This window comes from Poecilia reticulata, linkage group LG12, assembly GCF_000633615.1.
Source record: "Poecilia reticulata strain Guanapo linkage group LG12, Guppy_female_1.0+MT, whole genome shotgun sequence".
NCBI classification, from domain to species: domain Eukaryota; kingdom Metazoa; phylum Chordata; class Actinopteri; order Cyprinodontiformes; family Poeciliidae; genus Poecilia; species Poecilia reticulata.
The window spans coordinates 8,723,514-8,747,967 of NC_024342.1; the positions used below are offsets into that span (position 1 = coordinate 8,723,514).

At 38.5% G+C, this 24,454-nt stretch overlaps 3 protein-coding genes across 4 annotated transcripts; 1 reads left to right on the plus strand and 2 right to left on the minus strand.

Moving 5' to 3' along the window:
* Nucleotides 1–245: 245 nt before the first annotated feature.
* Nucleotides 246–5,728, minus strand: uck1 (uridine-cytidine kinase 1). Of its 2 annotated transcripts, XM_017307906.1 has the most exons (8): nt 5,642–5,728; nt 2,934–3,088; nt 2,334–2,493; nt 2,082–2,178; nt 1,848–1,990; nt 1,684–1,778; nt 1,562–1,610; nt 246–1,465 (listed from the first exon to the last, which is right to left on the minus strand). In XM_017307906.1, the coding sequence occupies exons 2-8, from the start codon at nt 3,021–3,023 to the stop codon at nt 1,272–1,274; spliced, it is 828 nt and encodes a 275-aa protein (XP_017163395.1). In that variant the 5' UTR covers nt 3,024–3,088; nt 5,642–5,728; the 3' UTR covers nt 246–1,271. The 2 variants fall into 2 exon arrangements, with proteins under 2 accessions (XP_017163395.1, XP_008421902.1); XM_008423680.2 differs by lacking the exon at nt 5,642–5,728 and having other exon boundaries at nt 2,934–3,346.
* Nucleotides 5,729–6,211: 483 nt separating this feature from the next.
* On the minus strand, nt 6,212–7,444 carry dnlz (DNL-type zinc finger). Its single transcript, XM_008423681.2, has 3 exons — nt 7,071–7,444; nt 6,787–6,926; nt 6,212–6,666 (listed from the first exon to the last, which is right to left on the minus strand). Exons 1-3 carry the CDS (start codon nt 7,356–7,358, stop codon nt 6,519–6,521), a joined length of 576 nt encoding a protein of 191 aa, XP_008421903.1. The 5' UTR covers nt 7,359–7,444; the 3' UTR covers nt 6,212–6,518.
* Nucleotides 7,445–9,836: 2,392 nt separating this feature from the next.
* On the plus strand, nt 9,837–22,541 carry lrrc8aa (leucine rich repeat containing 8 VRAC subunit Aa). The gene is made up of 3 exons (XM_008423683.2): nt 9,837–10,025; nt 16,345–18,463; nt 20,809–22,541. Exons 2-3 carry the CDS (start codon nt 16,355–16,357, stop codon nt 21,082–21,084), a joined length of 2,385 nt encoding a protein of 794 aa, XP_008421905.1. The 5' UTR covers nt 9,837–10,025; nt 16,345–16,354; the 3' UTR covers nt 21,085–22,541.
* Nucleotides 22,542–24,454: the final 1,913 nt, after the last annotated feature.

Sequence of the window (24,454 nt, forward strand, 5' to 3'; positions counted from 1 at the left end):
TGTGTGTGTGTGTGTGTGTGTGTGTGTGTGTGTGTGTGTGTGTGTGTGTGTGTGTGTGTGTGTGTGTGTGTGTCACTCCATGTGCTGTAGGAAATCATTGGAATCCTTTTTGGGATAATAATCACAGAAACCCTCAACCCCCCCCCAAAACACATCACACTGTGCTCTCAAACTCCAATAAAACAAAAAGCTCTGTTTATATTAAATCTATGGCTGCAGAGGTTTCTTAAATGAAGACACTTAAATACTTCAAAAGAATTTATTGATGTACACTGTTCATAAAGTGAAAAAAACTAAACGTTAAGGCATAGACTTGGCAGAATATAAGCAAGTGCTTTCAAACTGGGAGTTTTTTTTCCCCCCCCACTCGCCTTGCAAAAGTATTCATACCCCTTAAATGTATCTACAAGCACAAATGTATTTTAAAAGCACAAATGTATTTTAAAAGGATCGTATGTGATAAACCAAAATGGTGGATAATTGTATCCAGACCCCATGTCTTTACCGCCTTAGAGAACATTATTAAAGCATTAGATATTCTAACAAACCTCAGAGGCCTTCACAGACCAGTTAAGACTTTAATAAAATTACATACCAGTGGACCATTTCCTGATTGACTTTCTTAGGCAACTGGTTGCACTGGCTTTTATTTACTTAAAAGTAAACATGGCTGAATACCAAACCCCATCAGATTTTGTATAAGGTTTGAAAGCCACACACAATGTTTCTTTCACTACGCTACACTGTACGTAGTCCGTCAGTTTGTAATCTGGCAAAATGCAGGTAAGTTGAATAGGTATGAACACTTTTGCACCGTAGGAAGCCATTTCAAACCCGAACAGGTACGTCAACATAACCACGTTATTTGTATTAATTTACTTTAAATATATACTACCCTAACATTAGCAAAGAAGTTGCCCGCATGGTCACATTTAAAAGTGCAAAAGCATGACTCGAAGAAAACATGTTCTTATTAATAATCATAGGACCTGGGTTAGTAACTGCTTATTTACCCATTTTAAAAAAAACAAAGAAAGCCTTTGGGAACACTGGTTACTTCCGTACGGTGCAGGAACCCTGTTAATAACTACAATAAAATAAGACGGCAGATCTTAGAACCTGTAACATTGAATCACTGATATCACCCTAAACTGCAGAGTGTGTGACATTCCGGCAAAGTAACGTCAGTTCACGCTGCAGCTCCACGGTCTGGACCTATCTGTTCCTGTTCACTTATACACACACACACACACATCTACATCCTCTCTGTTTCAGTGGGGCCGACTACTAGGCTCCAGCAGGACTCTTTTAATAGGAGGGTTGGTTGATCCGTTCTGCAGGTCGCTCTGCTCTGAGGTCAGCCTTTTGCAGGCTCGGCCATGGCTGTTGATGTTTCCCCGCTGCCACTTGCAAATGTCACCATTCAGAATATCTTGGATGTGCTGCACAATCAGGTTGATGGCCACTAAATGACAAATTAGGAAGTTATTAACGCTGCTATCCATTTTCTTGGTGATACTGAAAATAAGCCGGGATTTTTCTATTTTTAAAGATTACTAACCCATATTGTCAACCCCTCTCGGAATGATGACATCTGCATACTTTTTAGTCTAAAACACAATAAAAGTACTTAGAAATCTAGTTGAAATCATACAAAACATCAACGACGACTACAGTACTTACAGGCAGGCAAAACTCCTCAAACGCAGGCTTTACAAATGTCGTGTACTGATTCAGAATCTGCTCCAGGTCCCTCCCTCGATTCATGTCTCTCAGCACTGCAAGAAATAAGGTTGTTTGAAATGGAACGGAAATCCTGCAAACATGTGCGATCGGCGCTCGGGTACCTCTTCGAGACAACCTGACATCTGAATCCGTGTCCACGAAGAGCTTCATGTGGAACATCTCGCGCACTTTCTGGGGGTAGAAAACGAGGATCCCTTCAAAGAGGACGACATCCGCTGGGTAAACCGTGATCCTGTCTTCCAACCTGCAAGCAAACACAATGAGCTCTCAGAATACAAGGGAACAGGGCGATTTTTCGTCACGACTTCACAATCGTAAAGTGTTTTTGTCTCAACCTGGAATGAGTGATGAAGTCGTATGTTGGCACCTCGACCGGCTTCCCCTCTGCAATGTCCTTCAAGGTTTTGTACATCAACTCGTTATCGAACGCCTCTGCGAGGCATTAAAGAAGAAAATGAGAATTTGAAGAAAAAGTTCATTTTCCATTACAGCAGATTTTTATTCACAATCACACTTTCAAATTTATCTTAGCTTTGCACAAAGCTCGTGTAATGGAATAGCAAAAGTAAAAGTCTGGATTTATTTACCTGGGTGATCAAAGTTGTACTGTCCTTTAAGGGCTTTAGCCTTCTGATCTGGAGTCAGCACGTTGTAGAAGCAGTCCTGGCTGATGATGGCCACCTTTCTCTGGCGGTGATCCACCTTGTTCTGCCCCAGAAGCTCCATGATCTTGGCGCAAACTGTGGACTGTAAGCAACGCATCTCAATTATTCTATTATTAGCCACGCAGTTGTAATAACACACCTCAATATGGGTTTTTTTTAATATTAGCAAAGCTTCTTTATTCCGTAATGCATTACGGCAAACAAGCAACAATAAAATACATTGGACTGAAATTGCACAGGATTCCTGACTGAAACGGTTGTTATTCCTCATGCGTGACCTCGAGTTCAAAGTTTACGTTCTGACGTCAATAGCGTTACAAACGTGAGTTGTGTTGTATTTTCTTCTAAATATTCATAGTTGGAAAGGGGCTAGGTCAACTTAACCTCAACAAAAGAGTGTCTTAGCAAAGTAATAAACCATTAAACAAGTGGGCGTGACACTTGGTTTGACAGTTTGGTGAATGCTAATACTGATTCCGAGCTAAGATAACCGGTATGCTAATTACGTTTCTAATAGTTTACCTTTCCGCTGGCCGTGCCTCCGCTAACACCGATTAAGAAAGGTCGATGTCTGGGCTTTTCTCCCTCGTCTGTGACTCCAAGTTCTTCCATTGCAGTCAGTCCAACAATAAAGCCAGCAGAAACGAAATTTGGCAGCGTGTCCGACAGCTAACAGCCTGCAAACAGTAACGGCGGAAACTACTGTCATTCTCGCGAGAACTGAAGCTATCTGGGCGACTTCGAACACCAGTGTTCCGATGCAACACATTTTAGTTTGGTTAGGAGTCAACAAAATACTGTTATTTACACCCTTTGAACTGAGTCATAATTTGTCATGTTTCACCTGTTGGTTACGTATTATAGTTTAATTGGTAGATCAAATCACTGCAGCCTGATATTTTATTGGGGAATAAAAATAATCTTATCATTTTACTTATTTATTTTTTAAATGAAAAATCTGGGGTGCATTTGAGTGCAGTCTTTATTATACCCCAAAATAAAATCGAGTGAAATCAAGCACTTTCAGAAGTAACCTGTAATAAACAAAGTCCATCTTTGTCATAGCATAAACACCAATGTTTACACTGTTTTTCAATGCTTCCATGCAATGCATGAGAGGCACCTATTACTCTACATAAAAAAAAACACACAGAATAATTAATTTGGTGTTAAGAGATGAGCGTTTTCTACTGGTAACGAACTGTCAAGAAGTATAAATCAGATTTTTACTCACTTCTCGGGATCATAAATCAGATTTTTACTTTTGTGTTGAATATCTGTTTTACAATAAATTTACCAAAAAAAAAAACATAAACAAACAAACACTTTTCTGCAAAATTCACCAGCTGCACAATTCTTGTTAAATAGTGTAAGATGAGTAGTATTTCAAAACAGCAGAAAAAATCTTATGTTTTTTGAACAATAACAATTTTTGTTGTTAATCCATTGCTAAGAGATACTAGTAACCAAGTGTCACAAAGATTTTTACTTTTATGAAATGTACCAACGGTAAATTTCTTGTATCTAATCAGGTAAGTATTATTTCGAAAGAGGTTATGTTTTATAAACTATATAACTTATTAATTTAGTTGTAAGAAAAAAGCGTTTTCTACTGGTAACGAACTGCCACGTAGTATAAATCGAGATTTTTACTTTTGTGTAGAATGTGTTTTATAATATATCTACTACTAATGACAAAAAGAATGAACTTTTCTGCTAAATTCACCAACTACACAATTCTTAACAAGTATAAAATAAGTGGTATTTCAAAAGAGCAGGAGAAATATATTTTTTTGAACAATAAGAATTTTTGTTGCTAATCTGTTGCTAAGAGATAATCGCGTTTTCTGGTAACTACCATCCACAAAGTAAACATCTGATTTTCATTTTTGCTAAATTTACCAACGGTAAATTTGTTGTGTCTAAGCAGATAATCAGTATTTTGAAAGTGCTTATGTTTTATAAACAATATTACTTATTAATTTGGCGTTAAGAGATAAGAGGATTTTTTTCTGGTAACGAACTGCCACGAAGTATAAATCAGATTTGTACTATGTTGAATGTGTATTTTATAATACATTTGCCACTAATGACAAAAAGAAAAAAACTTTTCTGCAAAATTCACCAACTGGACAATTCTTAAGTAGTGTAAGATAAGTAGTATTTCAAAACAGCAGAAGAAATCTTATGTTTTTTTAACAATAACAATATTTGTTGTTAGTCTGTTGCTAAGAGATGAGAGCGTTTTCTGGTAACCAAGTGCCACGAAGTAAACAATTTTTACTTTTGTAAAAGTAAAAATCAGAAAGCAGTGCACAAACACAAACATTGCTAATGTATCTACTGCCCACATTAACAGTAGCATTTTTCCTAAAATAAGCTTTTTAGCTATTTTGTTTATTTATTAACCATGTTTAGCACACTGGATGGAGGAAGTCAATGTAAGACAACATGCTGCTGGGAATACCAAAAGCAAATGGCAACCTTGATGAGGTCACAAGGTCAATGCAGGAATAATTAGCTGGCCAAAGGAGGAGATAAATACCACGGATGTTAAGACACTCGGAAACTACTAACCATGCATGGAGGGTTCCACCCCAAATCCAGCACCCTGACTATATACGAGCCGCAAAGAAGATAAATAAGGCAGGTGTTTCCTTGAGTTTTGGTTTTCTAAATTGAGGGAACCAAACCTCTAGAGAATCCTAAACACCTTTATTGGAAATAAGGCCCCTCTTAGAGGATTAAGAGGCAGAGCGACCACAAAGCTGATTTGTTGGATTCTGTGAAGACGTTTGCAGTCTCAAGAGGATATCCCACCCAATTCAAGAAGAATGGGTCTAAGTGGTTGCAGCACGCAATCTCCTCCTCAGGGTGAATTGTTTGGAATAAAATGCTGAACATAAATCTTTTGTTGATAAATTACAGACCTTAATATGTAAAATTTTTCTTTTGTGTGTTTGAATAAAGAAATAAAAAATATATTTCTTTTAAGGATCAGTCAATTAATAAATTTTATTTATAAGGGACGCTTTCATACTAAAAGCAGCTCTAAGAGCTGTACGAACAATTAGCCCTCAGGTTTCTTTGACAAACTGCTCCACAAACAGGAGCCATAATACTGAATGAATAATAAATGACAAAAACTATATGATCACGTAAAAGATTAAAATAAGATTCATAAATTTAAATGTATATGTATAGAAAACAAGGAAAATGACAAAACAAACCCTATTCGATTTCCATTTGCTTTTTCCATCTCCCTCTGTCTGAGCCTTATGTGGTGCATCTGTCTTCTGACCTCAACTCCTCAAACCTGTCCTCCCACGGACCAGATGATGTCCCTCTTAWAAAACCAGCCGATGAAAATGATCGAGAAGATCTGGAGGATCAAGAAGACAGAAAAGACCTCCCATCACCTCCAGGGCTCAACTGTCAGTCTCCTGTTGGGCATTTGGACTGAAAACTGTGTGAGACTGAGCTTTAACAACCGCCGCTGGTCTGCTGTCCAGTATCAGCATAGAGCAAGACTATAAATATGAAACTCCTAAAGAAATTTAACTGGGGCCTGCCTGACGCGTGCCCATCGATTTGTATCCAGCGTTCTGACATCTCCATTGACTTGAATGGAATTTTGTCGTTTTTCGCAATTTATGTTGCCATTTTAACTCAGAATCCCACTAAAAGTAGTAGCTCCCTTCTCGGGATCAAGCTGAACGTTTTGATACCACTTTTGTCGGGGAGGACGCAGCAGTTTGAGCTGCATTAAGGTGTAGAACAATAGGTTCCTGCCAGGCAGTGCCTGGGCAGGCCCCAAAAAACTATAATCAAAAACGCACCAGGGGTGTTTCTCGCTTATTGATATGGAATAACCGAATAACCATCCAGAATATATTTCAGGGAAAAAAACACATATTTAAAATGTATTTGTTCAAACTTTTACTTTTCATCTGTTTCCATGCTTTTGTATCTTTTTTTAAAACTCAGTTGCAACCTGGTTTGAAACATTTTCACTTAACTCTCCCTCAACACGGTCAAAAAGTTGCGTTTGTTGTAAATATAAATATATATACAGAGCAGTACAAAGTGCAAATGCAATTAGTTAAATCATGTTGTTTCTGGCTCATTTTCTTTCTCTTTGTCAGTTTTTTGTGAACAGCCTCTGCTCTTTTCCTCCACGACTATTTCTAAAGCATCGCTTCCTTCAATCCTCTTCACGGTCTCCCCTTTGGCCGCGAGGATTTCCTCAATGTTTCTGAAACGTGAAGCAGAACAACAATGTTTAAGCGATGTGAATACATTTGTAAGGCCCTATGCATGGCTTAAAAAAAAATTATGTCTTTGTTATGTTTATTATGGCTGCAACTGCACCAACCTCTTCCCCTCCAGATCTGAGAACCAGCCGAGGTTGTCGGCGATGATATGGTGGTTCTTGCACCCTTGACAGGTCACTATTACCACCCCTTTATGGTAGGCCACTTTAGAGATCCTCTGCATGGACCTCGTGGAGCAAACCTGCAAACATGGCACAGCCCAAATCGTCAACACCTGCTACCTAAACATAATGCTGCAGACTGCATCACACAACTACAGTTTAAGAGGACAGAACTTGGGGAAAACAAGACGGAAACAAAAACCACAGTCGAATAGTTGCACTACCTTGCATGTGTAAACAAGATGATAATGTGTTGACTGGATCTTTCCCAGAGCTTCCTCTCTGGCTGGCGGTGAAGATGAGAATCCTCTGAAGGAGCTGGGATGAGCAGGTAGGACATGATGGTCATGTGACGACAGCTGATTTAGCCTGGTTCTGATGGTCGGACGGTGAAATAATACGCATGGTCTGGATACGTTAAGTCGCCTGTGGTAATATCGCGATAACAGGCTGGCAGGGAGCCTCCCTCTGGGAAACTCTAATAAAGAAAGACATCTTTGTAGGACTAGCATAATAACTGCTGTTTTTAGAGAGACTTTAAGGGCACAGAAGTTTTAAGTTTCATCAACCGGGGAGAAATTGACGCGCTTTGATGACATCATCGGTCCTTGGTTTTTCAAAATAAGACATGCAATGACGTCAAACTAATACATTAATCTATGACAATTTCTCCAGACGTATTGTTAAAATTACTGCTGATGCATTAAATGTTGCTTAGGAAAATTATATTTCAATGTTCGGTTTGATTGTCTATGAACTAATATTTTTATTTTCTGCCAACGACCTAGAATTTTGCTTAGAGAAATTATCTGTTGCTAATCAGAAACTTAGCAAAAGAGTTTCAATTTAGAACTGAATTTACACAGTAAATGTTCTGTTGTCCCTAAGTGAATTGTGCCATATCTCTTCAAAATTTAGAGGGAGAGGCATCCTGGACACATAGCTGTACAAAACAAACAGCAAACAGTGCACACCTACACACCTACGACAAATGAGTCAAGACAGGTATCATTTAGTCAAAAGGGTGAGGCATAAGGCCAGATAACTCTAACCAAAGATAATAACAGTAAGCAATGAATTTATTTTCTTAAAGTAGAATATCAAGGAAAAACAAGACCTTTCTGTATCTGTCAAATTCTTGGTCAATTTTACCTTCATTTGATCCTTCTTCATTTGTTCATTTGAATCTAAGGCCATCAATATTATTAATCTTTTAATCAGGCTTTCAATGCTTACTGCTTTAAGATTCATCATTAATGAAATGTATGTGTTTTATTGCCTTATTTATATTTATTTGTTTTATGGTTAAAGTATATATTTTTTCCATATTTTTATTTCTCATTCTTTGATCCCAGTTTTCCAAATTCATTTCATTATTATAATATTTTATTCAGTGTAGCATATTTTGCGTACAATTGTTTACAATATGATACATTCTGTGTTATATTTTTGACTGTTGCAACCGTTCTCTATGAATGAAATTTGATCACATGATTATGATTCATACGTATTTTTGGAAGTTATTACAGTTACTTGTCTTAGAGGCTATTCAAACATGAGCTACAGAAATACTTCTGAATCTATGCTCAGTGTCACTTCAATACATTGTGTCTTTTCATGCTAAATCTCTTCTGTAACAGCCTAAAAGTTCTCGGGACTTGTTCTCTATGTACATGCACTCTTTTGGAACAAAAATTTGACATTGAATTTACTTTCAGTCTTGTTTAGTTTTTGTGATAATATTTTATTGTGAGTGGAAGACTAGTTTGACTACATAAAAGAGAAAAGATGTTTTATTTTCTGGTTCAGGTGAGCAAAGCTGAATATGTGTTTCCACGTTGCACCACCAGGGGGAGACAAACAGATTTTGAAATCAACTGTTACGAAATTGAAATACTCTTGCAGTTTTAGGTTGTTTCAAATTATGTTTGCATATTATGATTGTCTGTATCTAAGTGTTATATTAAGTCCTTACGTTTTCTACCCACAAGGCCAAACGTTAGAAGTAAACAAAAGCATGCACAGATTGCAAATGTTAATTAAAAATTTTACTTTCACTTGCGGCTACAGGAAAAAGAATATAGAGCGGGAGTTAATGACAAAAGAAATGCTAAATTCACTGTGACTGAGATGACTAAAGCGCTTCCTACTTAATCCTTTCTGGCTGGCGCCCCGAGGGGATTGTTTTAGAGAAACTCGTACAAGTGGGAGACCATTGAAATCCTGAGTTACTGGTAAGTTCTGTATATCTCCTCTGCTGAATTGATAAGATACCGTGCAGTGTGTTTTATTTGGGGATTTTATGGGATATACAAATTTTTAAAAAAGCACATAAACTTAAAGTGGGAGTAAAAAAACATTCAATCCAACTTTTTTTTCAAATAAAAATCAGAATCCTTCTATTCATTCCACGACATGTTGATCACCATCTAAACTGATCAGAGAAGCAGCAAGAGATCAAAATTGTCACAGCTATGTTTCGATTATTAAGGACTATCAAGCATGCCTGCTACAAAACTGACTGGCTGGAAGAAAAGCATGTTGAAACCCTCTAGAAAGATATAACTCCTGTTAAAATTGATCTAAATTCACGGAGGGAACACGTGAAAAAAAAGTTGTTTTGATAGGATGAGACAAACATTGATTTTATTATTTTAGCCTACATACAAAGCTCTAAATGTAAAGAAAACCTAACTCAACCACACCCTGACCACACCATCTCCAGGGTGAAACATGGTGATGGCAGTATCATGGACCGTGGATAAAGGGAAACTGGTCTTCTTACTCTAAAAGCTTTTAAAATAACATTGGATGGGTTTAAAGCAAAGACAATTTAATATTTGACTACCTCCGTCAGACATCTAAAAATGTGAAAAGTAAGACACAACTGCAAATCATCCAAGGGACGCTTGTCCCAGACAGAAACAGTGACGTAAACACTAGCACCCTCTTTATATCGGTGCTTTTATTTTGAAGACCGGGCGCTTGCAGCACTTCCTGCTGCTTTGTGAGCGCACCGCTGCTCGGCTTTCTCTCGGATATTCATGCTGTTTTCTGCTCTTCGGCTGTCCTGCGAGGCTCCGGCCTGGTGTCCGAGCGGCCCCAGTCACTGAGAACCGGTAGAGAAATGTGTCACCCGTGTACGGAGGAGGCGAGACACACCAGTGTTAAAAACACAGGTGAGTTTTCCCCCTTCTGTCTTTAATATGAGTGCATGTTTTTCTTAGTTAGCTGTGAGAGATATTAATGCCGCAGCGCGCTGCTGTGGAGTCGGGATGAGACATCGTTTCCCGTCGACGGGTTTGTGGGTTGTTGTTCTGGAGGAGTCCGTCTGAAGAAAGGTGGCTCTTTTTGGTGAAACCGCACCCAATTCTGTCTAATGAGGTCATAGCCAGAGTCGGAATTCTCTTGTAATTTATTAGAAATAAAACTAAAAACTCTTTCCAGCTGGAGGCCAGGGAGGTGTTTTGTTATTTTGGCTCAACCACACACTGCTGCTTATTCTCGGAGGTTATAAACAGATAAAAAGAAAAGCTTCTGTAATAAATTGTGTGTTTAATGTTGTCGATAAAATAATAAAGTCTTAATCAGACGGAGACTTCATTCTTAGGTCTGCTTTTAATTGTACAATAGAGGTATCATTAGTTTATTGCCTCAGTTTATTGGTACTATTATTATATATTGCTAGCATATTGAGGGATGTTATTTAAATAAACTGTACACATTTAATTATAATTAAAGGGAAATTTATTGGCATTTAGTATTTAATAAATAAATGAGATGATATTGGTTGTTTATTATAAAATGGTGTGGATAAGAGAAGTAGTCAAGAGGTCTATTATGTCTCTTGGGGAGCAGCTGAGTTGTACAACTCACCACCAATCTGGTTTATGTTGCGGAGTGGAGCGATAATGCTGATAGAAAGCTGTTAGAAGTCCAATTTAACGTAGTCTCTAGTCAGATGAGACCACAGTTTTACTTCTTGGGCTACACACTGAACACTGTGTGTGACAGAAACCTGCAACACACATAATCCTCACCCTGAAACATTGTGGTGGCTGTATCATGCTGCGGGGATGATTTTCTTTAGACTGGCCAGGTCCAAGTTGTTTCTTGAGTAAACAGTCCATAAAAGAGCCTGTCAATATGTGAGATTTCTGAAAGCTTTTTTGAGGCCAATTGTAATAAAATAGGGATTTTTTTTTTTTCCAATTTTGGAAAAAAAAACCCTGTAATTAATAAGTTAATATTAATTTATCGCCATATATATTGACAAGCTTTCTAAAGTTTTGATTTTTCCAAGATCTGTATTGTGAGCATCTCTGTGTGTGTGGGTGTATATGATCTCAGCAGAGCTGTCATAAAAAAAATGTCAGTCTGAACCAGTTTGACCCAGTTAATACAAAATCTTGCATGTTCCATCCAACACTCTGAGCAGACAGGCTCAGGGTGTTGATTTATTGAAACCAACATGCTACAGGAAGTCAAAATAATCAAAACAAGTAAAGATAAAATCCACTGCAGTCTCTTTGATTTGCTAAAAAAAAAAAAAAAAAAGTCAAAAGAGCTGTCACAAAAAGATTTAGAGTAATGCTTGAACTTATTATAGATGTAAAGTACAGGGGTTAACATTAACCTGCTTGAGAACTGCTGAACCAAGGGGCAGCGAGAACAAATAACAAATTTATTAAACTGGTGGTGACTGAAGGGTTTGTTACCTAACTCTGCTAGATGAATGGAGGGGAGAAGGAGGTCTGTTTGGGAGAAACTCTAGTCTGTCTAAACCTTGGAGGCCTCTTTTCTGCTCTTTTTTGTGGACCATTACAGCGTTTCAAAAGGATCTGAGTTTAAAAGCTGCGATAACTCTGTTTAGTAATCAGGGAATGATATCCTGTGCTCAACAGATATCTGTTTATGACCCAGATTTTTGTTGTCAGTATCAAGCATCTGTTCGCTTGCAGCAGAAGCCCGAGAAGTTTCTGGAAAACCGGTTGGTTTTTAAAGCTTATTGTTTTGATATTTTTTCATTGCTTTCCATCTGAATTCCCTTTTAGGCAGCTCATGTTAGCTACATGTGAAACTGGTAGAACTTGGAGAGTTAACCAAAATGAACTTGTGCACAGAGAACCCCAGATTCTTTCTGGAAATCTGCAGATGTGGTGTGAAGGAATCAGAAAGCGGTGCCGATGATGCTTTCAGGTCCTGTGGGTGTTTCCAACCACTTAGTTTGAAGTTGTTGCGGGGAAAATGTTAATAGTTGTGCTTTACATAAATGAGCTTCAAAGCCTAGTGTAAGTGCCAGGAATGTTGGCTTTCGTCCGTCTCTCAATCTATGCATTTCTCCAAACCGCATTTCCTGTTCAGCCAGATTGAATCCTGTGCCTTTATGGTTTCCTTGCAAATAGATGTACACCCTCACAGAGGCTGCCAGTTGAACCCTGGACTGACGGAAAAAACACTTAAAGACAAAACTAGGCTCTGATACGGAAAATCAGACATAGAACCCAAAACCATTTTCAGTGAAGCCTTAAGGTTGCTCATAAATCCTCCCTCTTGGCGTTATTTATTCAGCATGTTTGCTATTGAACGTTAACAATAAAAAGCTATTTTTGATTAAGCTGTTTTCCAGAGGAGAAGTTGTTTACTGAAGTTAGTTATTTATGTGGCATTTTATATAGCATATACAAGAAGAGTGACAGCATCTAGCATATCGCCAGTTTGTTTATCAGTTTTTGCAATTTTTCAGAGAAGAAATTTACAGAAAAAAATTGGTCTTGAGGTTTAAAAAACCAAGTAGAGTCTTAAACATTTTAGGTTCTCATTTGTGGAAAAAACCCCAATGCATTTATTTCCTTCTTGCTTACAAGTATATTATACTATGCTGCTCTATCATATATCATATGATATATGTTATATCTTATATGATATATATCATATAAGATTTTGTATAATATCATATATAACATATGTCATGTTATATATAATTGGTGTGATATATCAAATTTATGGTATATCATATCATATCATATATCATTATATTGTATCATATATCCAACTTTCTAACAATAGGGTCATACAGAGATTTAAAGAGAAGCCTCAAAAACAAATGAGATGGATTAGCAGTGCTCGCCAACAAATAGAATACTGTATCTTATGTTGGTGATAATATTAGCAAATCATATCATATCATTGCGATAACAACATTAGTGGCAATGTATTCCCATTTTGTTGTTTGTTTTTTCTCCTCTTCACTCTGTGACCTACTCTGCCCAACTGGCTAAATATTATGTTGGCATGGAAAATGCAAGTTCATAACTCTTGTAATTATTGCACTCTAAGCAATCCTTTGTGATATTAATATTGCACACACTGATATTGTGATAATGATGATATAGTTGCAATATATTGTGCAGCCATAGAGCACATCCTGGACGTTGAGCTGTTAGCATGTCAGGACCGTCAGGAGATTGTCTTACAGCAACAGTGTCTTCAGTCAAAGGCCTTCTTCAGTCATTTCCAGACCGACTGCCGCTGGAGATCTTTCCTGCCTTAAGCATCAGCATCAGCATCCAACAATGTTTTTTTTCCCCTTTGGGATAAATAAAGTATTTTCTCATATAATCTGAATATAAAAACCCAACAAGTTAATTTTGTAATTGTAACTGGTATAGACAAGTGAAATTAATCACCTGTTAAGAAAAATATATAGATATACATGCCTGCTTTAAAGGCTGGTCTTGCCTGCTCTTGCCTGCTCTTAGCCTGTAGAGCATAGCCTGGACAATAGCAGCTCTGTTTAAGAAACTATTTTAGAAGAAATGCACCAGGAGATCCACGAGCAGAGAGATTGTTTAATCCAATGCTGAAATTCTCCTTTTGAACACACTTATGATGTCGTCTTCCTTTGGGGCTGCTTAGGTCCCAGCAAAAGTTGTGTTCTGTGTCAGGAGACAAGCAGTGATTGTCAGAAAGCAATAAGACTCTTGCAGAAGAAATCTTATTTTATGTCCCCATTTTATAACAAGCTGACTATGATAACATCATAAAAAATTTTTAGATTACACAACCTTTTTGTTATAGTTTACATGAACATATCAGTACGTTCTTGCAACAGGCCACTGTTTGCAGCTTTAATTACAAAGTTTATTTATTCTAGTTCCACCACTCGCTTTCCTTCCCTTTATCAAGAGAGTGGCATACTGTCAGTATAAACATTCCTGATGTTGCGTCTAGTGTCAGATGTAGTTCTAATCTCAGTATTACTCTGGAATATGAATCCCATTTGTGTCACAAAATTGGTTTTGTTGTTTAATACCACGTGAATTTTCTTATTGAGGGCTATTTTAGCAGCTGCTGGGAAGTAAAGCCCAACATAGAAGGTTCTGTGATTCCTAATCTGGCTAGAACAAGTTAACAATACTTTTTTTAATGGCTTACCAGGCTTATTTAATTTCCCTTTTGGATCAATGAGGTATTTTTGAATTTGAATTATTTTTGCTTAAATTTACAGAGTCACTCTGTAACCATTTTGTCTGTTTTTAAAATTAAGAGTAAAGCCTTGTTAGTGGTTTGTCTCTCATCTGGTGTAAAGTTGCCTCTGCTTGCAATATAAATAATTAATTGCTACTTATTGCAGGACTGCTGGAACAATATTTTGAATGCTGTTCATATGTATTGTTACAGTTTCTAAAGACAAATCAGAATCTGGAGAACTAAAACCACCCGCATACCTTTCTTTTTTTATTTCTGTGTCTCTTTATTAAGGTCAAGCAGGTCTTATAAGATGGAAATGTTATTTATAGTGGTTGCTAATGATATTGAGAAAGTTAAAATACATGTACTGTAAGACTTAATTGTTGGCACCTTAGCATTGTTAGCTCTCAGACAGTCTTGTTTTTCTCATTTGCTTAGTAAAACCTCCTTGTTGTCTTCCAGTCATCCTCCAGCTGAAAAAGTTTGCTGTTTTTTTTAAGCTGCCATCAGCATAATAAGCTTCACTTCCTTTTTGAGTAGACAGTTAGTCATTTTCTATTTAACCCTTGTGCGTGCGAGGACTGAGGCAAACGTAGAGGACTATGGCAAATGATACAAGTTTTATGTGTGTGGGGTTGGTTGGACCCCATTGCTACATACAGTTTCCTGATGTCATATCAGCATCTTTTGGTTCTTCTTTGTCAGTGAGAGTTACCTGATTGACAGAGCTCATCTGAAGGTCCATGTATTTTTCTAAGATGGTAAAGTGGGGTTTTAAATAAAGCCAAATGATCAAACTTGAACATTATTTCAGAAAAAGAAGCTAATTTTGAAAATTGTCTGAACTGCAGTGTGTCTGCCAGGCTCCTGTATCTGGTTTGACAACCGCTAGCATCTACGTTCTGCATGGAGTATGAGGATGACAATGCAATACATATTTTGGAGTTTAATGCCTAGCATTTGTTGATTGCTCATCATGAATTGTATCAGAAAATAAAATCTTGCATTATGTTGATAAAAATATATAGACTGAACAACCTGAAAAACTTAAGGTTGTTAAGTGCTGATGTCCTTCAGATGCCCTTTCTTTAAAATTTTACACAATTTCCTAAATTCTTAATGCAACAACTGCGACACACTGTGGTAACGTAAAAAAAAAAAAGCACTGAGCATGCCAGTGGACTCTTTATTTAAAGTTGTTTTCTAATTAGCCAGTTTTAGTTTAATAACTCCTTTTTTTCCAATGAGTTCACAACTTTGCATTATGCTACAACTATAAATTAATTAATTATGAGGAAATACCTGTATCTTGGCTAAATGGCTTTTGTTAGGGGTGACTGAATTAATGTATCTCCTATTCTCTAGTTATCATAACTCAGCAGACAGCAATATTTGATGTAAGAAAATGAACACCTGGCTAATTTGTATAATTGTTCATACTGCACGTTGTTGAAGCACAAAGGAAGTTAACATGACTGTTAGGTGATACGTGATAATATGGCAAAAAGACTTATGTTTGAAGTAAGAGACCCATATGAAGATGTTCCTTTGAGTAAGCCTGTCACAATAAGCAATTAATCAATTAAACACACAATAAATTAAATAGTGTTTTTTATTTCCGCTTTATTTATTAGTTTTAGTTGTTTTATTTTGGATGTTTGAAATCTTTCAGGTCCAGTATTTAGTGTTCTGTACAAATTTGTCTTTAGGGTGAACTTGCATTATTATCCCATTACCAATGTATTACTTGAAAATAATCCCACTCCTATATCAACAGTATTATAATTTATCGCAATAAATACTGGGACAATTTATTGTGCAGCAAAATTTGTTATTTACCTAAGAGATAATACCAAAACTGGACTTTTATTTTAATCAATATGCAAAAGTTTTATGTGTTGTGGAAAGCTAAGACTGAGATTCATTTCCCTGAAAATGTTTTCAATTTTGGAAGAACAAATTGTGCATTTCCTCTAAGCCATAACAGATAAAAAGAAGTAATATTTTGTTTTTCTGCTTTCACAGATAAACCATCATGATTCCCATCACAGAGCTTCGGTACTTTGCTGACACCCAGCCAACGTACCGCATTCTGAAACCATGGTGGGACGTTTTCACCGACTACATCTCAATCATCATGCTGATGATCGCGGTGTTCGGCGGGACGCTTCAGGTAACGCAGGACAAGATGATCTGCCTGCCTTGCAAGTGGATCCTCAACGACACTTGCGATGCCATGCCAAATGGAACAGGCATCTACGCCCCAGAGCCCAAAGGCATTCGATACGACCTGGATCGACACCAGTACAACTATGTCGATGCCGTCTGCTATGAGAACAAGCTGCACTGGTTTGCTAAGTATTTCCCTTATCTGGTGCTGCTCCACACTCTCATCTTCCTGGCCTGCAGCAACTTCTGGTTCAAATTCCCACGCACGAGCTCCAAACTGGAGCACTTTGTCTCCATCCTCCTCAAGTGCTTCGACTCGCCGTGGACAACGAGGGCTTTGTCTGAAACCGTGGTGGAGGAGAGCGACCCCAAACCAGTGGGGAAAACGAATGGCTCCATGGATAAGAAGGCGTCGAGCGTGAGTGAGGATGTCGAGGCCAGCGTTCCCATGCTCCAGCGAACAAAGTCCAGGATCGAGCAGGGGATCGTGGATCGCTCTGAGACTGGGGTTTTGGACAAAAAGGAAGGGGAGCAGGCCAAGGCGCTTTTTGAGAAAGTGAAGAAGTTCCGGATTCACGTTGAGGAAGGCGACATAGTCTACCGCCTTTACATACGTCAGACCATCATCAAAGTAATCAAGTTCATACTGATAATTAGCTACACAGGCTATTACGTAAGCTGCATCAAGTTCAGCGTGGTGTGCTCAGTGAACATGGAGAAACTGACAGGGTACCGTCTGTTTTATTGTGCACATCCATTGGCGACTCTTTTCAAGATCTTGGCCTGTTTTTACATCAGCCTGGTTATTGTTTACGGCCTCATCTGCATGTACACGCTCTGTTGGATGGTGAGACGCTCCCTCAAACGCTACTCCTTTGAGTCGATCCGCGAGGAGAGCAGTTACAGTGACATCCCCGACCTCAAGAACGACTTTGCCTTCATGCTACACATGATAGATCAGTATGACCCTCTGTACTCCAAGCGCTTTGCCGTGTTCCTGTCAGAGGTCAGCGAGAACAAGCTGAGGCAGCTGAACTTGAACAACGAGTGGACGCTAGAGAAGCTGAGGCAGCGGATCACCAAGAACTCCCAGGAGAAACTGGAGCTTCATCTCTTCATGCTCAGCGGGATCCCCGACACGGTGTTCGATCTGGTGGAGCTGGAGGTCCTGAAGCTGGAGCTGATCCCAGACGTGACGATACCCCCCATCATCGCCCAGCTCTCCAACCTGAGGGAGATGTGGCTTTACCACACTCCAGCTAAAATCGAAGCTCCAGCTCTGGCTTTCTTAAGGGAGAACCTCAAGTCTCTGCACATCAAGTTCACGGACATCAAGGAGATCCCACTGTGGATCTACAGCCTGAAGAACCTCAGCGAGCTGCACCTGACCGGCAACCTGAGCGCCGAGAACAATCGCTTTATCGTGATCGATGGGCTCCGGGAGCTCAAGAGCCTGAAAGTGCTGCGTCTGAAAAGCAACCTGACCAAGCTTCCTCAGGTGGTGACCGACGTGGGCGTGCACCTCCAGAAGCTGTCCATTAACAACGAGGGCACCAAGCTGATGGTGCTCAACAGCCTCAAGAAGATGGTCAACCTGACAGAACTCGAGCTCATTCGCTGTGACCTCGAGCGCATCCCGCACTCCATCTTCAGCTTGCACAACTTGCAGGAGATCGACCTGAAGGACAACAACCTGAAGACGATAGAGGAGATCATCAGCTTCCAGCACCTGTACCGTCTCGTGTGCCTGAAGCTCTGGTACAACCAGATCGCCTACATCCCCATCCAGATCGGAACGCTCACCAACCTGGAGAGGCTCTACCTGAACAGGAACAAGATCGAGAAGATTCCCAGCCAGCTCTTCTTCTGTCGCAAGCTGCGCTTCCTGGATCTGAGCCACAACAATCTGACGAGCATCCACCCAGACATCGGCTTCCTCCAGAACCTACAGTATTTTGCTGTGACAGCGAACAGGGTAAGAAGCTGAAACATTCCTATTTATCTAACCTAAAGTTCTGTGTAAAGCTACTTGCTGTCAAAGTTTTTAGTAGTTTTTTCTTCCAGTTTTTAAAAGACAACTATCCAGATTAACCTGACCCAGAGAGAGCGAGTAACTGGCTCCAGTCATGAAGTAACTGTGATTAAGGACATTATTTTTTGGTTGTTTTTGGTTGTTTTCTGAACTTTCACAAAAGTTCAGAATGGAGAAATCACTCGCATGGAACCTGTTATGGCCATTTCTGACACTTTACGACTCCAGCGAACCACAGTGAGAGCCATTATCCAGAAATGGAGAAAACAAAGGGGTAGTGAACCTTCCCAGGAAAGTCTGGCCTTCAAAAACGACTTCAAGAACAACTAAATGACTCATTCGGGGGTCACAAAATAACTCAGAACAATGTCTAAATCACGTAAGACCTCAAGTTTTTTTGTTGAGGTTAGAATTCCTGATTCAAAAACAAGAAAGAGACTGGGCAAAATTAGTGACACAAATGTGGACTTTTTTGAAAGGCGTGCTTCCAGTTACCTTGGGCTTAAACCCAAGACAGCATTTCTGAAAAAGGAACAGTGGTTTGTGATGGCCTGCGGTGACTTTGCTTCTTCTGAGTTTGCCAGCCTGATGTACTTTATGAAACCTTGAATGCTGCTCACTACCAGAAAATCCTGACAGAAAATACAGAGAATACGCAGCAGGACAAGTTATCCTAGCAGACTATCAAGTCAACTTCTGTATGGCTTAAAAAAGCAGAATTAATCATTAAATATAAATCAAATGATGATTTATAATCTGAAACTTGTAGGTAAGAGAACACATTTTTCACAACACTGTCATAATTGATTTTTTTTCTGTCATTTTGCCTGTGATATTCCATATGATACATGAATTGTTTGGTTTAAAAATCTAACTTGCTCAAGAATTCAGATTAAAAAAACTATCTGATTCCTTCTCAAGAAATGCTGCTTTGAGCTCCGCGTGCAAACAACATGGTGTGTTTTCAGTTAACACTACTATTACTGCTGTTTTACTGCGCTGGCTCGAGTGGCTTCTTGCTGAAAATAACCTCCTGCAGGTCTGCGAGCAGCCACGAATAGCTCAGGACCAATCCTTTGTACTTCTTCTTCTAGTTTGTTTACACTTTCAGAATATTACCAGGTTCAAGTAGGTTTTAACAGTGAAATTCATGGTAATGCCATCCATTTTAACTGTGATTCGTATGAAATTAAATGGGAGAATCAACTTCTTGGAGCAATCAGAACAAAGTAAATACAAATATATATCACTGGATTTATTCTTTGGGTCTTATTTTGGTCGTGATTTAAATGCTTAATGAGACTTCAGAGAGGCAGGCTGCATTTTAAGGAGCCTTTTATCTTGTTTTGACAGCGCCTGTTTTCATGTCTGGTTTGTGTTTCATTCTGACATGAAGTAGAAACATGTATTATTTTATGTATTATTGCTTACTAATGTAATCAGTGCTTTGCAAAAGTATTCACACCCCTTGAACTTTGTCAGATTACGAATTCTCACTGGGATTATATGGCCTACTCCATTACATGTTACGATGGGCCAGAAATTTGAGAGCTACAGACATTATCTTTGACATGTGTCCAATATGCAAAAGTTAACATTTGCATTTGGATGCAATGGTAAAATAGGGAAGTATTTGTCAGTTCAAGCGGGGTTAAATCTTCAGTTTTTTGCTGTGAATTTTACAGTTACATAAACTAGCTCTGGGCAATAAATCAATATCAATATATACTGTGACATTATCAATAACAGTAGAAAGTACGGTAACAAAATGTTCAATCATTTCATTCATATCTAAACCAGAACTGCACAGTATTCTGGGGGATGTAGATAGAGTTCAATGCATTATGTGGATTGTTTTTCCTAGTAAAAGCTTGGTTTTGGGCCACTTGTGGCCCTCAGGCTGCCATTTGAAGAGCCTTGTTATGAGTCTTGTCACTCAGTGTAACGCATAGTTTTGAACTCATTTTGTCTTATAAATGAAACCTAAAAAGTTTGACACTCACCCCTCGAAACCCTGAAAGGAAGTTTCACTTGTAAAACTGAAACTTTTATTAGTTTCAGTTCTTAAGACCTCCATTGTCTTAGAGATGGAAATCTTACAACAATGACAATGCAATATCAAAAGTACGTTAAAACAATGCATCATAGTTCTTCTGTCTCACAGTTATGTTGTACTTTTCACATTATAAGCATTTGCATTTGCTGAAACACAACAAAATATGAAAACCTTCAAACATTGCCTTCATGTAACTCCTCCTGCAACAGCTTTTTTAATCTCTCTGTTTCAGATTGAGACTTTGCCCCCAGAGCTGTTTCAGTGCAAGAAACTTCGCACTCTGAATCTGGGGAACAACTGCTTGCAGACGTTGCCGTCGCGCTTCGGGGAACTCACCGGGCTGACCCAGCTGGAGCTGAGGGGCAACCGTCTCGAGTGCCTGCCGGTGGAGCTCGGCGAGTGCCGGCTGCTGAAGAAGAGCGGCCTGGTGGTGGAGGAAGACCTGTTCAACACGCTGCCAACGGAAGTTAAGGAGCATCTGTGGAGGGCCGATAAGGAGCAAGTTTGAGCCAAAACATAAATGCTGACGGGAAGCTTAAAGAGGCTTGTTAAAGCCAGGACAACCTTAGAGAGACGCAGCTGCATTGGCTGTGAAGGCAAAGGCAAACTGACAGCTTGTCTGCTTCTGGAGCAGACAGGACGATTGATTAGTAAGCTTTTCCTGATTGCGAAGTTGCCGAGAATCTGGAAGCTGCTGTTAAATATGCATGCCACAGTGGGATAATTCTGAAGCAAAACTTGTTCATCCGACGACTTTGCACGTCTCAGCTCTGCCAGTGAGCTAACTGTGCTCTTTTTTTTATTATTATTATTATTATTTTACCGAGCACAGGGTACTTGCACAAATGAAACATGTTTAACGCTGAATTCACCCATCCCTCCTCTGGACTTCATATCTCGGAGAAACTTTTATTTTTTCAGTTGTAGCACAATGTGGCTCGCTGTATCTGAGGATGTTATCAAGAGAATCGTTTCTTGACTCAAACCTAATCTGGTCAGGCATGAACTTGTGTTTTTTTCCCCATCCATCTGTTTAATGTCATCATGCATCTTATGGGCACAAAATGACTCTGACCACGAACAAATCATCGCACAGGTAATCTCGCAGCTTCGGCCTTAATTCTGAGAAAACCGCTGGAAATGATTGCAAAAAAAAAAAATTAAGAACAAACTCTACATCTAAAAACACCCTGCGGTTATAAATTCCCTCATTAGCTCGTGTGGCAAGCTGTAACTTGCACAGGAAAAAGTGGAAGCCAGCTTCAGTGTTTGTCTTCTGCTCTGTTCTGTTCGTCACCAATTATTATTTTTACTTAGACGTGCAACAAGGAAACAACGTCACTCAGAATCAAACACTATAAACATTTTCTTAATGCTTAGCTTCACTTGAAGGCAGAGTATTATGATTGAAGATAGAACCAGAGTTGGGTTCAGAAACACAGTTTCAGCTAATAAGAGAGCCGCCCACTGAACACTTCCTGTGAACTTCTGGAACATGTACACTTTGTCGGATAATTTAAGTGACCTTTGTTCATTTCAGAACATATTTTACTTTAAAGAATGAAATGTAACTCTAATGTACACTAAGTCACATTATGGCACCTTTATGGCACCAACTATTCAGCTCCATTTGTTTTCAGATTAACATATTCAATGTCATGAAAACTTACTTACCCCCTTACAGAATTCTTTTGTTTTTGTAAGATTATCAAAGAAATGTTAATGTCAGACAAATATCAACCAAGTAAACACAAAAAAGCTGCTTTCAAACTGTGATTTAATGATTTATTAAGAAAAAAAGCTATCCAAACTAACATGACCCTGCAATTAAATGTGACTGAGCATATCTTGAATTACTTTCACTCGTCAAACTTCTTGTCCCAAATTAAGTCGAACCTGTTTGACAACACCAAACAGGTTAGAAGATCTCAAAAAGCAGCACTATACCATATTTGAAAAAAAAAAGTAAGAATAAGAAAGTCATTGATGTTTATGTGAAAAGGATCACGATTTTTTTAAAGAATTTAGAACTATCAAACCCTAACTTTAGACATTATCCACGTGCAGATATGTTTGATGATCAGAAACTTTTATGTATGTTGGAAACACATAAACAGAAGAAATCTTTAAGGGGGGAAAAAACCTTTTTCCTGCCAATATATGCCTATCATGCAAACCATAAGCATCATGGAAACTACTCAGCAAATTGATTCACACCACTGCTTACATTCTGAATCAGGAAATCTTGGAAAGTTCATTTTGGAAGCACGTAGGATGTGAATCAGTCTGAAGGAGAGAGGAGTTGTCTGCAGCGCTGTTTCCATGCAGACTCTCACTGTATAGTCATCATGCTTACGTTGCTCCACGGAAAGAAGTAGACATTTGTCACTAATGTGTTTATTCAGCCGAGGACAAACAGGAAATTGCAAAGCGACGGGAACTAGTTTCGACCGGATTCCACAAGGGAAGCAGGCTTTTTGTCGACTAAGATCGGAGAGAGTGAGCTGTATCACCTTCCACGCTCCATATTAGTGCAGCATGCCTTGTCTGCTTGAAACACTTTTCTTGTTTAGACCTGGGATTTAATAGCATCATGTGGAGCAAATGTCTTACGTCTACTCCTGCCAAATGTCTCTTATTGCTAATGTAGCCTTAGTTTTTTTACTGGCTATATCCTGTTAATGATCACAAACATCGTCAGGGCTTTTTCTGTTGTGTTGTAAAATGTATAGCTCAAATATTTAATGCTTTTTTTTTATTCTTCGCAGCTGTTTTTCTTTTGATTTGAGCTTTTTTAAAGGTACAGTAGGAGGAAGGAATGGGTTGGTAGAAGACTTTGCCAGTATGTAACCTTTGTGCAAAACAAAACCCTTATCAAATGACATAATTTCTTTTATTTATAACAGAAAAGTAACGCTTTCTGCTATTGGTACAACATTATAAAGACAAAGATATGGCAAGGATATGTGATTGTTATTTGTAACACACACTTGTTGTTTTATAAAGCAAAAAAAAAAAAAGATAGAATACCTGCTAAAAAAAAGTAGTTTATAAAAGTAGTTAGCTCTGTGTCATAGATACTTGGAGATTCCTCAACAATATTAGTATAATTTCTGCAGAAACGTCATTATTGTGATTTCTTTCAAAATAGGAATGCACAATACATTGGTATTAACACTGGTAGCAGTGGATGTGAGTCAGTTTTCAACAACCGGTATTGGTCCGATAAGTAGAACTGGGTTGATTTGACTAATTTATGTATTTTATATTGTTGTTGCTTGTGTCAGTGATACAGCACAGGATTATTTGGGTTTCTAACTGAAACAGAGAAGCAATATGAGCAGTATGGTCATTTTTAAGGAAACATGTAAAATATCAGTTATTAACCAACACGACAACATTAATTTTGGATCGGTGCATCACTATTTTAAAGACTTTCTTTTATGCACAGCATCCAAGAAATTAGGCATGGTCAAATAAATCATTTAGTTACCATTATCAGACAATAAACGACTGGAAAAGTGAGCAAAACCTTAGCACAACAACTCGTGCTGACAACTCTCTTCAGTGTAAGTTGCACTGAAGGAGAAAATGTAGTTAGCTATTTTTAATATTAGTAACATGATGGGGGGGGAGTGCACATTTTAAATTTAGTTGTTTAAAGAGATGTTAGAGTTGGATGAAATTGGTACTAACAGATGAAAGATTTAGAAAATCGGCGATTGGAAATTGACCACAAAATTGTGCCCAGGTCATCTCTACAAAAGAACAGCAGAACAGCTATTTTATTTTATGCTTGTTAATACAAACATGTAAATAAACAACCAGGCATGTTAATACATCAATAAAATTTATTGACGAGCTGCAGAACCCCCGCC

Bases quoted from the DNA above. Each gene is read 5' to 3' on its own strand.
- uck1 (XM_017307906.1), bottom strand. From the start codon at position 3,023: ATGGAAGAACTTGGAGTCACAGACGAGGGAGAAAAGCCCAGACATCGA. The intron at 2,494-2,933 runs GTAAACTATTAG...CGTTGCTTACAG, and splicing joins GAGGCACGGCCAGCGGAAAG to TCCACAGTTTGCGCCAAGAT. The intron at 1,779-1,847 runs GTACCCGAGCGC...TATTTCTTGCAG, and splicing joins TGTCAGGTTGTCTCGAAGAG to TGCTGAGAGACATGAATCGA.
- lrrc8aa (XM_008423683.2), top strand. From the start codon at position 16,355: ATGATTCCCATCACAGAGCTTCGGTACTTTGCTGACACCCAGCCAACG. The intron at 18,464-20,808 runs GTAAGAAGCTGA...TCTCTGTTTCAG, and splicing joins TTGCTGTGACAGCGAACAGG to ATTGAGACTTTGCCCCCAGA.
- dnlz (XM_008423681.2), bottom strand. From the start codon at position 7,358: ATGCTAGTCCTACAAAGATGTCTTTCTTTATTAGAGTTTCCCAGAGGG. The intron at 6,927-7,070 runs GTAGTGCAACTA...CCATGTTTGCAG, and splicing joins ATCTTGTTTACACATGCAAG to GTTTGCTCCACGAGGTCCAT. The intron at 6,667-6,786 runs GTTGGTGCAGTT...TTCACGTTTCAG, and splicing joins TCAGATCTGGAGGGGAAGAG to AAACATTGAGGAAATCCTCG.